This window comes from Ochotona curzoniae, unplaced genomic scaffold (genome assembly GCF_017591425.1).
Source record: "Ochotona curzoniae isolate NIBS_2020 unplaced genomic scaffold, NIBS_Ocur_1.0 contig_3255, whole genome shotgun sequence".
NCBI lineage: Eukaryota > Metazoa > Chordata > Mammalia > Lagomorpha > Ochotonidae > Ochotona > Ochotona curzoniae.
Genome location: NW_024465777.1, coordinates 4140265 through 4155557, shown reverse-complemented (window position 1 = coordinate 4155557; position 15293 = coordinate 4140265). Strand labels below are relative to the sequence as shown.

The following is a 15293-nucleotide window of genomic DNA, read 5'->3' as shown; positions in this document are numbered from 1 at the left end:
ATCTTTAAAAAAGTAGCTAATTTCCCAGCATGTTGTGGAGATTGGTTTAAGATTTTATTGTTATTTATTTGAGAGGAAATTGCAGATTGAGAGGGAGGGAAAGAGAGAGAGAGAGGTGTCTCATTCAGACCACAACGACCCCACAAGACAGAATTCTGGAACTCCATCTGGGTCTCCCAAGTACTTGGGCCATCTTCTGCTACTTTGCCAAAAAGAACTGGAGCAGAAGTGAAACAGCCTGGACTTGAAGGGGTGCCCATTGGGATACTAGCATCATAGGCAGTGGCTTAACCCACTGTGCCAGCTGCTGCTGTGGCGGTCTGGTCTACATCCATAGCCATGCCACACCAGGGCCCACTGCACCTGGCACAGGTCTTTCACACTCCTGCTGGAAGGCAGCCACAGCCCTGGGCCATGAGAGCCTCATCAAGGCTCGGATGTGAGCCCTGAACGTGGGAAAGCTGTGCAATGCAAACTACTGAAATCTGTTGTGGTCCTAGGCCCAGGTGGCCTGTCAGGCTGGACACGCATGCCTGAGGGAAGAGTGGTTGCCATGTGGCTCAGAGCAACACCACCACGTGCTGGGAGCCAGTTACCAGAGGTGTGTGGGGGAGGAGTCCAACATCAAAGACAGAACGGGCTAAACCCTGTCGGTCACTGACCCCTGTCACTGTGAACCCAAAAACATCTAGCAGATCGGTGCCTCATGGGTTGCTGGAAATTCTGCCCATAAACCTGTGAGAACCAAGATTTTCCTTTATAATAAACAATGATTATGGGATTTTAAGGTTAAAAAAGGTAACTATTAACTATATCTGTACCAATTTCCAAATGCTAATCACTCACTTTAAAATATATATATATATATCTTATTTATTTTTATTGGAAAGGTTGCTTTACAGAGAGGAAAGACAGAGAAAGATCTTCTACCTGCTGGTTCACTCCCCAAACGACCACAATAGCCAGAGTTGAGCTAATCCGAAGCCAGGAGCCAGGAGCTTCTTCCAGGTCTCCCTCACGGGTGCAGGGTCCAAGGCTTTTGGGGTGTTCTCTACAGCTTTCCCAGGCTACAAGCAGGGAGCTGGATGGGAAGTGGAGCAGCCAAGACATGAGCCAACGCCCATATGGGATCTGGGCGGTTTCAGGGTTGACAGCCAACTGAGCCATTGTGCCAGGTCCTACTCACCTATATTTTAAGAGACCTTTTGCCCTAATTTCAGATAATATTTTCTAATTTAATTTTAAAAGTGATGTATTTGTTTGAAAGGCAGAATGACAGAGTGGTAGATAGACACTGAGAGCAATAGAGAGAGAGAGGTTTTCCATTGGCTGCTGCACGCCCCAAAAGGGCTGCAACAGCCAAGTTTGGACCAAAGCAAGGAGCCAGGAATTTAGTTTCCCACATTGGTAGGAGGGGCCAAGGATTTGAGTCATCTTCTACTACCTTCCTACATGCATTAGCAAGGAACTGGGACAGAAGCAGAGAAACTGGAACTCTGCCAGGGGGGATTCAAATTGGCATCACAAGCAGCAGCTGAACCCACAGCACCACAAGCTGACCCCCATTTTATTCTACTTTCTTTTTGAGATATGTAAGTATTATCCTTCATGATATGTCTTAAGTAAGGATAAAGGTGAACGGGGTTATTTGGAAGTCCACTTCTGGGGCAGGCGTTTAGACTAGCAGCCAAGATGCAGGTTTAGATTCTTGTGTCTCCAGAGGCAAGCATTTGGTACCGTAACAACAGCCCTGCTTGGCACACCTGCAGCCTGGATTGGAGCAGGTGATTCGAGTCCTGGTTGCTTTGCTCTCCATCCTGCTTCCTGTTCCCTTCTAAGAGGGCATCCTGGAGGGTAGTAGCAGATGGCTCACGTCTGTGGGTCCCTGTTGTGCCCATGGGAGATACAGATGGAGTTTGGGGCTCCTAGCTTGGGCCTGGCCCAGCCCCAGTTCTTGCATATATCTGGGGAGTGAACCAACACATAGAAGATTTTCTCTCTGCCTTTCAAATAAAATACATTTTGGAAAAAATGAAAACATTTGTATCTAATGTAAGAGATGGCTCTGGACTGAGTGTTAGAGCAAACCAATGGATAGAACATTTGTCTTTCTGTCATCCTGCCTTTCAAATAAATAAAAAATTAATTTTTTTAATAAAAGAAAGGGGACTTAGGGCTAGATGAAAGGATCCACACACTTCCCCTGAAAGGAGAGTCCTAGAGTCTGCTTGTTGGAAACAAAGTCATCTGGGAAAACTCTAATGATCTTACATGTGGGAAAAATGAGACCCACAGATAATAAAGTGATATGTCCCAGATATCTACTCAGAACCCTAAAATTTCATGTTCAAATTATGCAGAAAGAAGTCAAGTAGTAAATAAAGCAAAACAAAATTATTTTAAAAAACTAAAAAAAAAAGTCACAGAGGTTTCTGCCCCTTCCATCGGAGTCTCTAGGGCGCCATCGTGTGGCACTGATGTGACCTGACCCCAAGCAGCTCACTTTCTTTGTACCCACCCCTCCCCCACGACAAAAGAGAGAAAATGGAAACTTTTATTTTCCATTTCCTTCTCCCCCATCTGATTCCATCCTCATCAGAGGTGAGGTGGTCTGCAATCCCCTCACCTTTGTAATATTAAAGTGGCAATTCCTTAACTGGGGGCCACGCCTGTGCCCCTGCTGCACCCTACGGAGCTGCATCTTCTGCCTGATCTTGAAGCAGTGCAAAGACGAGAAGAAAAGCTAAAATGAGGGAGCAGAGCCACACGCCTTCCCAGACAGTCGTTGCGCCACAGGCTGTCCCAGCTTTACCCTCCAGCTTTCGCATCCCTGAGAGTCTCCCTAAATCTTCCTCCACCTCCTTTGCTTCATGCTAGGCTTGGGGGAGTTGTCTGAAAAGGATTTTATCCTTAGGCCTAGTGCAGTAGCCTAGTGGCTGAAAGTTCTCGCCTTGCATCTGCCAGAATCTCATATGGGTGCCGGTTCTAATCCTGGAGGCCCCACTTTCCATCCAGCTCCCTGCTTCTGGCCTGGGAAGGCATTGCGGACAGCCCAAAGCCTTGGGACCCTGCTCCCACGTGGGAGACCCAGAAGAGGCTCCTGGCTTCGTATCAGCTCAGCTCCAGCTGTTGCAGCCAATTTTGGAGTGAATCAGTAGATGGAAACTCTTCCTCTCTGTATCTCCTTCTCTCTGCAAAATCTGACTTTACAATAAAAGTAAATAAATCATTAAAAAAAAATTTTAAAAAGAAGAAAAGGATTTTATCTTAATATCCAGCCTAACACCATCGGGAGGTAGATAGCCACTCAAGGTCCCTCATGAAAGAAAGAAATAGTTACAAGAATCAGTTGGCTTTGAGAGCCTTGATTTGAGGGATCAATTAATAACCGTTGTATTCTTCCAGTAAAGCCTTCTTGAAGCTGACACATTTAGAGAGAACAGGGGTAGCAGACAACCGTCTCTACTTCTGTGCGGACTCCATTCAAGCCCCCTCACTTGTCCTGCTTGCCCACTTGGCCTTGTGCCTGGAATCTTTAACCCCTCCTCCGCGTCGTTTCATGGCAGTCTCAGGTTCCGATGAGATAGCCCCGCAGGGACCACTCTGTCATGTACTGCCGCACGAACTTGGACGCTGAAGTAACTCAACTTCTTTCACCCATGTCACACAGGGTTGAGCAGAAACAGAAGCCAAGTCCAGGATCCTTTAGGACCCCACGTGGGCCACTTCATGAGAGCAACTCAGCCCTTCAACCTCCCCCGTCCCTAAGAAGTCTTCAGAGGCCTGCAGCGGGAAAGTCTGGGCAACTGGGGAAAGGCACTGAACTCAGCAAAGTCCATGTGACACAGAGCCAGCAGAGCCCCACTGTCTGGAAGCTGCCATCTGCACCCAGATTTGCACCAGGACTGTTTCCCAACTTCGTTCCCCAGCACAGACACGGGCAGCCACCGGCTACTGCCTCCCTTGCTGCTCCTTGGGGATGGAGCCCTTTTTCTTCCCAGGGAGTCTCCTCAGACATCCTCCATTCCATCCAGCGTTCTCCGAGGGCTCTCATTACCCCATTAAGGGCGACCAGAGAGGGGAAGAAGCGCCGCTTCTCGAGGTGTGCACGAACAGGAAATGGGAATGGAGAGTGGAGCCAGGACTCCACCCAGGGATTCCAGCGAAGGATGCAGGTCTCTCAAACGCCTGTCTCTGATTTTAGGTGGGAAAAACGGAGCTCAGGGACTCACCCAGGGACTACAATCCAGTAGCTGCAGGCTACTGAAGCATTTTTTTTCCTGTCACCATGATCATCACATTTTTCTGACTCCTTTGTCAGGCTCAGGAACCTGTCAAGTCTCAAACAGAACTCCTGGCCCCTCCTAACTCCCAGAGTCTCCCTGCTTTCTTGCAAAGATGTTTTCATGTTCTCTCCTCCCGGGAGCCTGTCAGGACCAGCACTTTAGCAGGTTGATCTTCCCTCCCCCAGTCTGGATATAGATTCCATCCAACCAGCACCCCCAGAATGAGGACCAGCCCCCACCTGCCGGCATGGAAGGAGAGAGTGGGGCTGTGTCCTCTATCAAGCAGGGCCTCCCAACCATGAGAGCCAAACTCCTCCTCCAAACTATAGGGATTCTAACTTTGCATCAAAGTAAAAAACTGAGGTCCTCTGCCAATGGGCTAGAGCAGCCTGAGTCCCTCACCAAACAGGTCTGAGGGGCAGGATTTGATTTCCCCATCAAACCTGCAGCAAGCGCCGCCCTCCCCAACACACACCACTGTTTAAGATCCAACACACACACAGGCAAGGTGATCCAACACAAAAGTTTATTGTCAGTTACTCAAAGATCTGGCCCCTCTCGCCTCGCATTTCTCTTCTTGGTCCTTGAGGCCCACCCAGGCCCTCCCAGTCGTGGGCCAGAGCAGGGGCCCAGGAACATCTCATCCGTAGGCTGACTCCTGTCCACCTGGGCCGGCACTCCGCTTCTGTGCCTGTCCTGGAGCTAGGGGCCCCACACTCACCCAGGATCCTTCTCCATCCTGGCTTCTCTGGACCTGGGGCCCACAAGCATAGGCCCTAGCTTCTCCCCAGCTGTGAAGGCAAGGCTGTGCCAAATCTGGCTTATGGAAGCCACAGGAGGCCGCGAGCAGCCAGATGTGTATCAATGCAGGTTCTTGAGTCCCATTTTATTCTTTTAGCGGCTGCTCTTGTGTTTGTTCAGCAAATTTGTGGCCGATTCATGGACCTGCAGACAAAGTGGGCTTCCTTTCAATCCCCTTGCCTTGATGTGACACACTCTCCTTGTTCCTCTCACTGCACAGATCTAACTCCAGTGTAGTACCCACTCAGGGTGGGAGCTCTGGAGGCAGACACCCCCCTGGTTAGAGGGGGGCAGAGCCCGAAAGCAGAGTCGGGACCTCTCTGAGAAGGAAAGGGTGGCGTCTAGACTGACTGCCCAACTCAGGTGACAGGAGGCTGGCCAGATCTGCAGAAGCCTTGAAGCTGGGCAGGGGTGGAACGGCAGGGCGATTACTGATTGGGCAGAAAGGGGATGGCATACCCTTTCTCGGTTTACCAGCGCTGTAATCAAGTCTTGTTCTTGGGCCACCTCGCGGATGTCCACCGAGGAGCCAGTCTCGAAATCTTGGCTCCTGGACAGGTGCCGGTGTAACAGCTCCTCTTCTTGCTCCTGATTGAAGCGAATGGAGCGCACCTCCTCCACGATCCTGGGGGCGCAGCGGGAGTGCGTCTCTCCCACCTCTTCCCCTGGCGCCTGGCGCCCCCCACCTCCACCTCCACCTCCGAAGACCTGACCCTTCAGTGAAGTGGGAGGAAGTCAGAGGGTCAGGATTGTGGCTCAATTACCCCACAGGGATTCAGGGACACCCCTCTCCCAGGAGACACTCCCCGCCCTCCGCCCCGCCCCGTACGCATTGAGCTCATCGCGGATGCCCTTGTATTGCAGCAAGTTCTCCTGGATCGCCTCGAGCACCAAGCAGAAGTTGTCGCACGTGTTTTCCGAGAGATTTGGCAGGGGGCCCCCCACCAGCGGCTCCTGGAGGTGGCCAGTGGTCTCCTGGCGGGCGACGGTACAGTGCACCAGCGGCAGCTCCTTATTCTGGTCATCGTCGTAGTCACCTGGCTAGAATCGAGGAGTGACAGGGGACACACACTCAGGTCGCCCTCCTGCTCGGTGTCCAGGGAGCACCGTTCTTCTGCCCCGTTTGCCCCTCGCACCAATCTGAGTCCCCCCATCCCACCCCAGGGAAATTCACAGCTGTGCTCCATGGTCCTCCGCACCCCTTCTGGCCCCAATTGTACTTCTGGTACATCTTTGTAGGGCAACTTGTAATGGCCAGTCTACTCCCAGGTCACACGCTGGCCCTAGGCTCATCCCCTCCCAGACCTGTGGGAGTGCTGCCGCTGGATGGGTACAGCTGCAACGTTCTCTCCCAGTGTGCTTGGCACTGCCCATGGGCCGGCAGACTCCTCCCAGTGGGCCTGTGAGGTGAGCACTTTTACTCTTGCCATTGCATGGAAGTGAAATTGAAGACTGAAATTCTCCATCTGGGTGCTGCCTCCCACCCACCCCGCACAGTCCCTTCTCCTTCCTGCCCACCTACCCCCTCCCACGCACCTCACTAAAGGCTATTGGATGCTGTTGTCCCTGATCTCCTGCCTTCATCATTTGCTCCAGATTGGTGGTTACCACGACGACGAACAGGTTGATGCCAATGAAGGCACCCATGGTGAGGAAGATGGCAAAGTAGATGGCGCCCCCAATCTCCATTGCATACTCCCTCTTCTCCATCCTGTGGAGGGCAGGCAGAGGCCCGTCACCTCCCTCCCTCCTTTTTGTTTTTGTTTTAAAAATTTATTTATTTTTATTTACAGAGAGACAGAAAGATCTTCTATCCTCTGATTCACTCCCCAAAAGGCTGCAATGGCTAGAGCTGAGTTGATCTGAAGCCAGGAGCCAGGGGCTTCTTCCGGATCTCCCATGTAAGTTCAGGGTCCTAATACTTTGGGCCATCCTCTGCTACTTTCCCAGGCCACAAGCAGAAAGCTAGATGAGAAGTGGAGCTTCCAGAACACAAACTGGCATCCATATGGGGTGCCAGTGCTTGCTGATGGAGGATTAGCCAGTTGAGCCATCATGCCAGCCCCCCTTCTTTCCCTCTTCTGCCTCCACGTCCTCATCTGTGAGATAGGGGAATGATCCCAAGGCCAGCTGGGAACTCCGCCCTACTGCCCTGCTGTGGTACGGGGTCCAATTCCTTCTTTCTAACTGCAACAGCAGCTGCTGTCCACTGGGCACCCACTGTGGTGCCAGAGTGGCTGCTTCTCAAGCCAACTCTGTAAGGCGGGGAGTTGTGCATCTGCATTGTCCAGTTTAATCTACTCACTGTACTCCCTAGTCATTTTTTTTTCTGATTATGAAATTTATTCAAGGCCTATTATAGAAAGAGTAGCAAAAAGCTGTAAGGCCAAATCCCACCTGCTAGAATTTTTTCATTGTCAGGCTCTTGTTGTAAATGTCCCATGAAATATTTGGCCCCGTAAGATTATCTCCCTCCATATAGATGTATTACAAGCAGAGGTTTATATAAGTTTTTGCCACTGGACAGGTGCCGGTGTAACAGCTCCTCTTCTTGCTCCTGATTGAAGTGAATGGAGCACACCTCCTCCATGATCCTGGGACGCAGCGGGAGTGCGTCTCTCCCACCTCTTCCCAGGCGCCTGGCGCCCCCCACCTCCACCTCCGAAGACCTGACCCTTCAGTGAGGGTCCCTGAGCAGGGGACTTAGTTAATGAAGTGTTGGAATAAAAGAGGACACCAAGACTCAGCAGAGAACACAACTTGCCCAAGGTCATCTGATTAGCATGTTAGATCAAGAATTCAAAACATCAGTCGTCCCAGGAGTCCCATGGGGGCCTGGAGGCTGTAGTGTAACCTTGGACGTGCCCACACACCTGCTCCTCCCCCGCCCAAGGCCTGACTGCTCACCCTTGGCAGGGTTGGCTGTGACAGGGCTTTGGAGACTTCAAGACCAGAGGCCCTAGCCCCAGGGGGTTTGCTTTCTCACTTTAAAGGCCTGGGCAATCCCCACCTCATAGGCTGCTCTCAACCCCTGGCGCATGACGCTTGTGGAGAGCCTTCCCCTCAGCAGTTTGGCCCACCCCCACCCCTTCTCCTCCTTGGCTCCTTGAGCACACTTACTGAAAGTCACTATAGATGTCCAGCCATCCATCCTGGGTGATGCAGATGAAGAGGGTGTACAAGGCAACCTGCATGTTCTGAAAATGCTTGGGCACGAATGCACCAAAGAGCGTGACACCAAACACTGAGAACACCTGCCAGAGAGACCATAGCGGTGCCCTGACCGCACTCCAGGGCCTTGGAGATGTGACATGCAAATGTCAGGCAAATGAGAACTGCCAAGGGATTACCCCCTACGGGCCCCCCTCCACGCCCAGGGACCCAGGCACCCTGCTCAGGGAGGAGGAATGGCTAGGGTGGGCAAGGGCACTGACCAGCATAAAGAAGAGGATGAGGGCCATGATGTTTGCCATGCCAGGCACTGACTGCAGGATGACACGGATGATCCGGGCCAGGGACTCCACCGACATACATACATGTAGCAGACGGAGCGCCCTGTGGCAGAGCCTCTCAGGGGGGACCCTTGAGCCCTTCCAGGACCCCAACCTCCTCACTGCTCTGTCAACTGCCCAGACAAGCAGAGCTGACCCCCAGCTGGCCATGATGGCCATGACCCCCACATCTCAATCCCAAATTCCAGGTTAGCCCCTCCCCCAACTTGTCCAGAGCTCCCAGCTCACCTGAGGGTGTAGGTGATAGCAATGGTGTTGAGTTGTTCAATGAAGAACCCCAAGAGCAAGATAAAGACGATAAGGAAGTTGAGAATGTTCCAGCCATCCTGAAGGGCGGGGGTGGAGGGCGGAGGGTGGGCCAGCCCCAGCAGGGTCTGTGAGGCCCAGCCCATGGGGACATCCTGAGTCCACCCTCCCCACATGCCAAGGATGGGGGGTTCAATGGTCCTCTCAGGGAAGGCCCCGGACACCCTGCAGACATGCCACAGAGCACACGTGCACTTCCTGACCCTTGCATAGGTCGACAGCCAAGTGCAGTCTCAGGAATCAGGCCCTAAGCTGTGGCATGCTGTGGCTGGAAAGCTGTTGAAATGGCCTGGCTTCACAATTAGGTGACCTGGCAACACCTGGGTGTTCCTGGTTTGTTTTTGTTTTTTTGGTGTGTAACATGTTCTACCATCAATAAGATGAAATTAATATTAAGCAAAATATCGAGGAGCACTGCTTCAATTGCCAGTTTGGGTACAAAGAAGACAAGCAAATCTGATAAGGCATTTGTCCACCACGGCAGACACTCATACACATATGGGAAGGGAGCTCATGCATCCCCATCTGACCACTGTGACCCAGGTATAAGACAGACACCTGGGTTAGTGGTTTGGTACAGCAGACAAGAGGTCCCCTCTGATGCCCGTGTCCCATAGCAGAGTGCCTGGTTCTAGCCTTAGCTGCTCTGTTCCTGATCTAGCTTCCTGCTGATGCTCACCATAGGAGCCCCAATACTTGGGTCCTCACCACCCATGTGGTGTTAGAGTGTTAGTACAATGTTAGAGTGTTAGAATAGTAGAATGCTAGGCCAGGCTGTCAGGCCCCTTGGTGCCAAGAAGCTGCTGCTTTGCTTAGTTAGGATAAGCCAGGGCCACTGGGAGATGCCACCCTCGTCAGGATGAGTCAGGGCTACTGACCAGTGTCACCAGCCCCATCTACAGTGACCAGTGCCGTGAGCTCTACCTATAGAATACACCCGGATAGCAGGGCATTTGTCCAGTTCCAGGAAATAGGATGAGCCATTGATACCCAGAACCCATGGCCATGATGTGTTTGAAGGGTGTTACTTTGATTGGATAATGTGTTACTCTTTCAATTGATTTGCTGCGTCTGTATTTGTGCGGGCTATGATGTATGTAATACCCAAGAGAGGCCTATAGAATCATAAGCCTTTCTCTGGTTCCATTCTGACCCCTCCTTGGCTGGCCTGCGTACCCCAAGAACGGTCTGACCCCAGCATGCTGGCACAATAAACTCTGCTTGCCTTTGCATTTCTAGCGAAATTCTTTGTTGTTTTTTGGGGGAAGGGGAGGCACAAAACCGGACCCAAACAGTGGGAGACTGCATGTGGAGTTCTAGGCTCCTGGGTTTAGCTTGGCTGAATCCTAGCTGTTGCAGACATTTGGGGAATGAACCAGTGAATAGAAGACCATTGGATATCTCTCTCTCTCTTATCTTCACATTTAAAAAAATGAAAATTTAAAACTTTTAAAGGACATCTATGTAAGGTTGAAAACCACCAGTGTATCCAGTGATTGACAGGTTGAATAAACCATGGTACATTCATTTAAGGAAATAAGCTGTGTAGCCATGAAAAACAAGAAAGATCTTATGTCCTGACATGGAAAGGGAAGCTCACTGAGACCCATTTGGTGACAAGCCAAGGGCAGCAGAAGCGTGTTTATAACGCGCTGCTGGGGGGAGAAAACTAAAAATACATCCCTGTATGTTGCTACTGATAAAAATAACTGCTGAGAGTCTGAAGAAGAGCTATAAATAGAACAAGATCACGCAGAGAGGTGTGGGGGAAAGGTGGCGAGGGGTCAGCAGGGAGAGCAGGAATTCTATATGTACTTTTCGAAATGGTTTGAAAGTATGTAAAGGGTTTTTATTAAATACTTTAAAAACAAAATGAATTTTAGTGGGAAAAAGTTCCTAAATGTATTTGGCAGCCTAATATATATATATAATATATTATATATATTATATATTGGCTCAACATATATATATATTAGTCCTCCTATATATATATAAGTCCTCCTGCCTCACACACACACAAGGAGACACAGTCTACCTGTCCACAGAACCAACCCTGAATCCTGTCAGTAGTAAGATCCTATTGTATGCGTGCCATCTGGGGGTCAGGTCCTGAGGATATGGGATCTCTTCCCTGCTAGGCCAACAGACTGTTTTGATGTAGGTGGAGAGAAAGCAAATTTTAACTGCACGTGAGAAGTGCATTTTACGTAGACACAGAGCAGCCTGTAATGAGCCTGAGAGAGATGGAAGGCTTCTTGGAGACATTTAAACATATCTGAAAGTAGGGGCTCAGCAGGTGCATGGGGGAAGTTGCAAAAAGAGTATTTTGTGACCCAGAAAATTTTTATTGAGATTCAACATTCATGAATAAACTTTTGCTGGAACACTGCCATGCTTGCTGCCTTATACTCTGGTCAGGGTTGTGTCTGGGTGCCCACACAGAGGTGTAAAGAGATACTACAGCCTGTAAAGCTGGCTTGTCCTAACACACCTGCTGACCTCTGGGACCTTGTCTTGCAACCTCACTTCTTGGATAAGGAAATCAAGTTTTGCCCAAGACTGCAGAACCAGAGGAAGCCAGAGCAACAACCAGAAACTGGGATCTAGGAGGCTGATTTCCAGTCCAGGTTACTGTGTCCTTCATTACAGATGGGGCTGGGGCAGAACCAAACAGGCAGCTGCATCCTCCGGGATGTATGTTGGCTGGTGCAGGTGACAGAATGAACCTGACCCTGCAATGGCTGGTGCACACAAGAGTCAAGTTTCTTGGGAATCCCTCCAGTTCGATTGCTGGACTCAAATCCTAACCACAAGGAAAATCAAAATATATGTGGTCCAACCTTGAAGTACATGTCAGGACTAAGCCCCCTCAGTTGCTGATGCCTGTGCAGTGGACAGCATGTCCAGACGCACACAGGGGACATGACAGCCAGCTCATCTAGGTCAGCAGAGGATGTGGACCGCCTCATCAGATGGAAAGCAGATCAGGTTGGACCATGTTTCTGGTCAAGTTTTGCAGCAAGTGTCTGGGTCTGTGGATGCACTAAGCTGGACTGGTCAGCCACTAGACCTTGCTCAATCCTGGAGCAACGAAGCCAGCAATGTCTCAGAGTTATCAAAATCACTCAAGCAACACCCTCAAACATTCTTCCCAACATCAAATGACTGTCCTCCATCCCCAAGTTGATGTAGTTTGACAACAAGGAACAGCCCCCTCTCTTTCGCCCTTAGTAGACACAGGAGAAAAAAAAATTTAAACATTTGTCCCATCTATCTTCCTTTATACCTTGACCCTCCACACCCTTACCAGAGGCACACAAGGACATACATCCCTCTCAACTAGGTAAACAACGTTAAAAAAAAACCTTAAAATAATGAAGTCTACATGTACAAGTGTACACTCACACACATGCATACGTACACAGATGCACACATTCCTTCAACTGACAGGGCCAGATGTTCAGGGATAAAGGACCAGGTGGGGGACGTTTACCCGGGAGGGCTAGGGGCCCAGAATCTCACCTTCCAAAAAATCCAGAAGCCATTGAACCAGCCAAGCAGAACCTCGCAGATGAGGATGGTCAGCACGACATCATCTATGGTAGAGAACAACTCATAGTGTGTCTACATGGAAAACAGAGAAAAAAAAGAGGGGCAGCACCGTCAGTGAGAGCCCAGGCCCGACCAGGGAGGGAGAGTGACTGAGGGCCAGCCCAGGCCCTGTATTTAGCAGGCACCATGATAAGGTGCGTCCTACCGCCTCACATACTATCTCTGCTGTCCTGCAAGCGGGCTTTTCCTCCCATCAGACAGATGAAAAATCAAGAGAGCCTACAGCCACCTAGCTTGTGGAGAAAGATCATTGCCTACACCAGGCCTGCACCCCAACCCTTAAGCATGGGGAAGGGAGTTTTCCAGGACTGAGAAGGGAAGGCCTGGTGCCTGAGGCTGATGGGTTCTCTCCTCTCACCTGTCGTCTGGTGGTCCCGAGCACTTGGCTGCTCTAGCACATTGGTGCCTGGGTCAAGGGTAACCACCCTCCTGGGCACCCTCTCACCCCATGGAGCCAAGATGTGTATGACAGATTGGCACAGGGAGCCTGTGTGCAAGACCCAACTCACTTTGTCCAACTTCAGTTTCATTCCTTCAGCTTCCTAATGGCTTGGACCCCCTGATTTCACCCTGGTGGCCACCACCCCATTTTCCATGGTCTCAAGGCTGGATGTCACTCATGGGGCCTCTTGCAGCCCATATCTGCCACCACTCCATCTACAATGATGCCAGGCTGGGTGCAGCTCCTTAAGCCCAGAAGGAAAATTAAAATTGATGAGCTCCCAGCCTGCTCTAGGCTCCCAAAGGACTGCCAAGGACTGTGAACATCTGCCTCCAACAGTGAAGAGATTCTTTCCCCGGGCCCAGTATGGTAGTTTGGTGGCTAAAGTCCTCGCCTTGTATCCACCAGGATCCCATATGGGCATGTTTCATATCCAGGCTACTCCACTTCCCTTCCAGCTCCCTGCCTGTGGCCTGGGAAAGCAGTCAATGATGGCCCAAAGACTTGGGATCCTGCAACTACATGGGAGACCATGGGGAAGCTCCTGGCTCCTAGCTTTAGATCAGCTCAGTTCCAGCCATTGTGGCTATTTGGGGAGTAAACCAGTGGATGGAAGATCTTTCTATCTCTCCTTCCCTCTGTAAATCTGACTTTCCAATATAAATAAATAAATAAATAAATCTTGAAAAGAAAAAAGTTTTTTTTTTTTTTCCTTTTATGGTTTCAGCTTCAGTGTCATTTTCCCCAGGAAGGCTCCTGCTACTAGATTCCATGGTCTTGAACTCCCACAGGTATGAGCCAGGAGCAGGGTCAGGGAAGAGTTGAACTTGTACCTGGAGTTCCTGCTGCCGTGCAATTAGTAGCTGGCACAGAATGATTCTCCTTGTAGTAATTGTTGGCTACAATTGGATACCATTTTCCTAAGGGCACCCCTCTGCCAGCTTCAGCTCATGCCCTTTTTCTCCTGTCCTCATACCCAAACCCCAGCCATTCCTATGTCAGGCTCCAAAGCCCCCTCCTCCACAAAGTCTTCCCCGATCTCCAGATCCCTAGGTCAGAGCAGAACAGACCCTTGAACAACCTCCAACCAGCCACGAGAGACAGATGAGGAACCCAGGGCCTCAAGATAAAATTACTTCACTCCAGTCACCCCTAACACCCGACCTAGGGCATCAAAGAGGGCAGAGGTGAGGCTGGCGACCTACCTGGTCGAAGTTGGAGTTGGTGCGGAGAGCAATGGTGATGCCATTGATAACCAGCAGCATGGCCAGCAGCAGCTGGAAGGCCGGGTGTCGCAGCAGCTGCTTAATGTACATGCGCGTGATGAGTTCCTGCATGTCCCAGGTGTCCTGGAAGAAGGCGAGGACCTCCATTCAGACAGGTGTCACACAGAAGGCCTCTGCCTGGACGTGTGTGCTCACTGGGGGTGGGCTGGAGGTGTAGTTCTTGGGGTTCACTCTGGAGGGAAAGGTATCTGAGAGGTGTTGGAATGGCAGCATAAGCAGTTGCTAAATGCCCTTGTGGGTCCCAGGGGTAGGATTGCTGTGCAGGTCAGTACTGGAGAGGCTCCTTTCTGGGGGGCATCCATGCTGATGAATGACCGTTGGGATACGGTGGTCCCTAAGGGATGCACTGCAGAGGAGTCATTGCAGAGTTCCCTGGGAGGCCTGCCCGGTTCGTACCGTTTTGTACATGATGTCCCAACGGTTGATGAGCACCTGGTCCTCAGGCCGGATGAAGGAATCATGCCGGGGCTTCTGCAAGAGACAGGAATTGGCCTCAGTGCAGCCACTGCCCTACCGGGCCCCACAAAGTCCCCCTGCACCCTGCCCCTACCAGAGTGTTCAAATATTTGACATTGACATTATCTGTCCATTGCAGCCAAATGGCCCTGTGGTTATCAATCGGCATGGCTCAACCGGGATTCCCTATCCTTGAGGAAGCTTCCCTCTCAGCAATCTCGCTCCCCCTTGTGGTGATATCACAGCAGTCTCTGTGACCTCCAGCCTTCCACATTCTACCAAGAACTCCAAGGTTGCAGGCAGCTCCTCCCGTTGCCTGCTGCCCCCTCCTATTGCCCAGAAGGAGCCAGGGATGCCACGGGCTGAGGGACTGGACTCAGAGGTCAGAGGCCCGCAGAGCCAGGGAGGGGTCACTTGTGGATGAAGTCGTAGGGGAATGTCCCCATCACTGAATTGGGGTGGAGGGGAGGCCACACTGGGGCTGTGTGCCTTGCCCCAAAGGCAGGTCTCTTTCCCACTCTGCCTCCTGAGCAAGGTTTGCTATCCACAAGGTGGAAGTTTCTATCCTCAGGCATGTGTTGACAGCACCCCT

General features: G+C 51.0%; 1 protein-coding gene across 1 annotated transcript; it reads right to left on the bottom strand.

Annotated features, from left to right (window-relative positions):
• Positions 1 to 5180: 5180 nt before the first annotated feature.
• CATSPER4 (cation channel sperm associated 4) lies at positions 5181 to 15147 on the bottom strand. Its single transcript, XM_040979734.1, is given in 12 exon segments — positions 5181 to 5231; positions 5547 to 5712; positions 5917 to 6128; positions 6624 to 6798; positions 8208 to 8341; positions 8522 to 8642; positions 8828 to 8925; positions 12428 to 12529; positions 14165 to 14308; positions 14642 to 14724; positions 14727 to 14785; positions 15116 to 15147. Coding segments are annotated over 12 exon segments (1377 nt in total).
• Between the last annotated feature and the right edge of the window lie 146 nt (positions 15148 to 15293).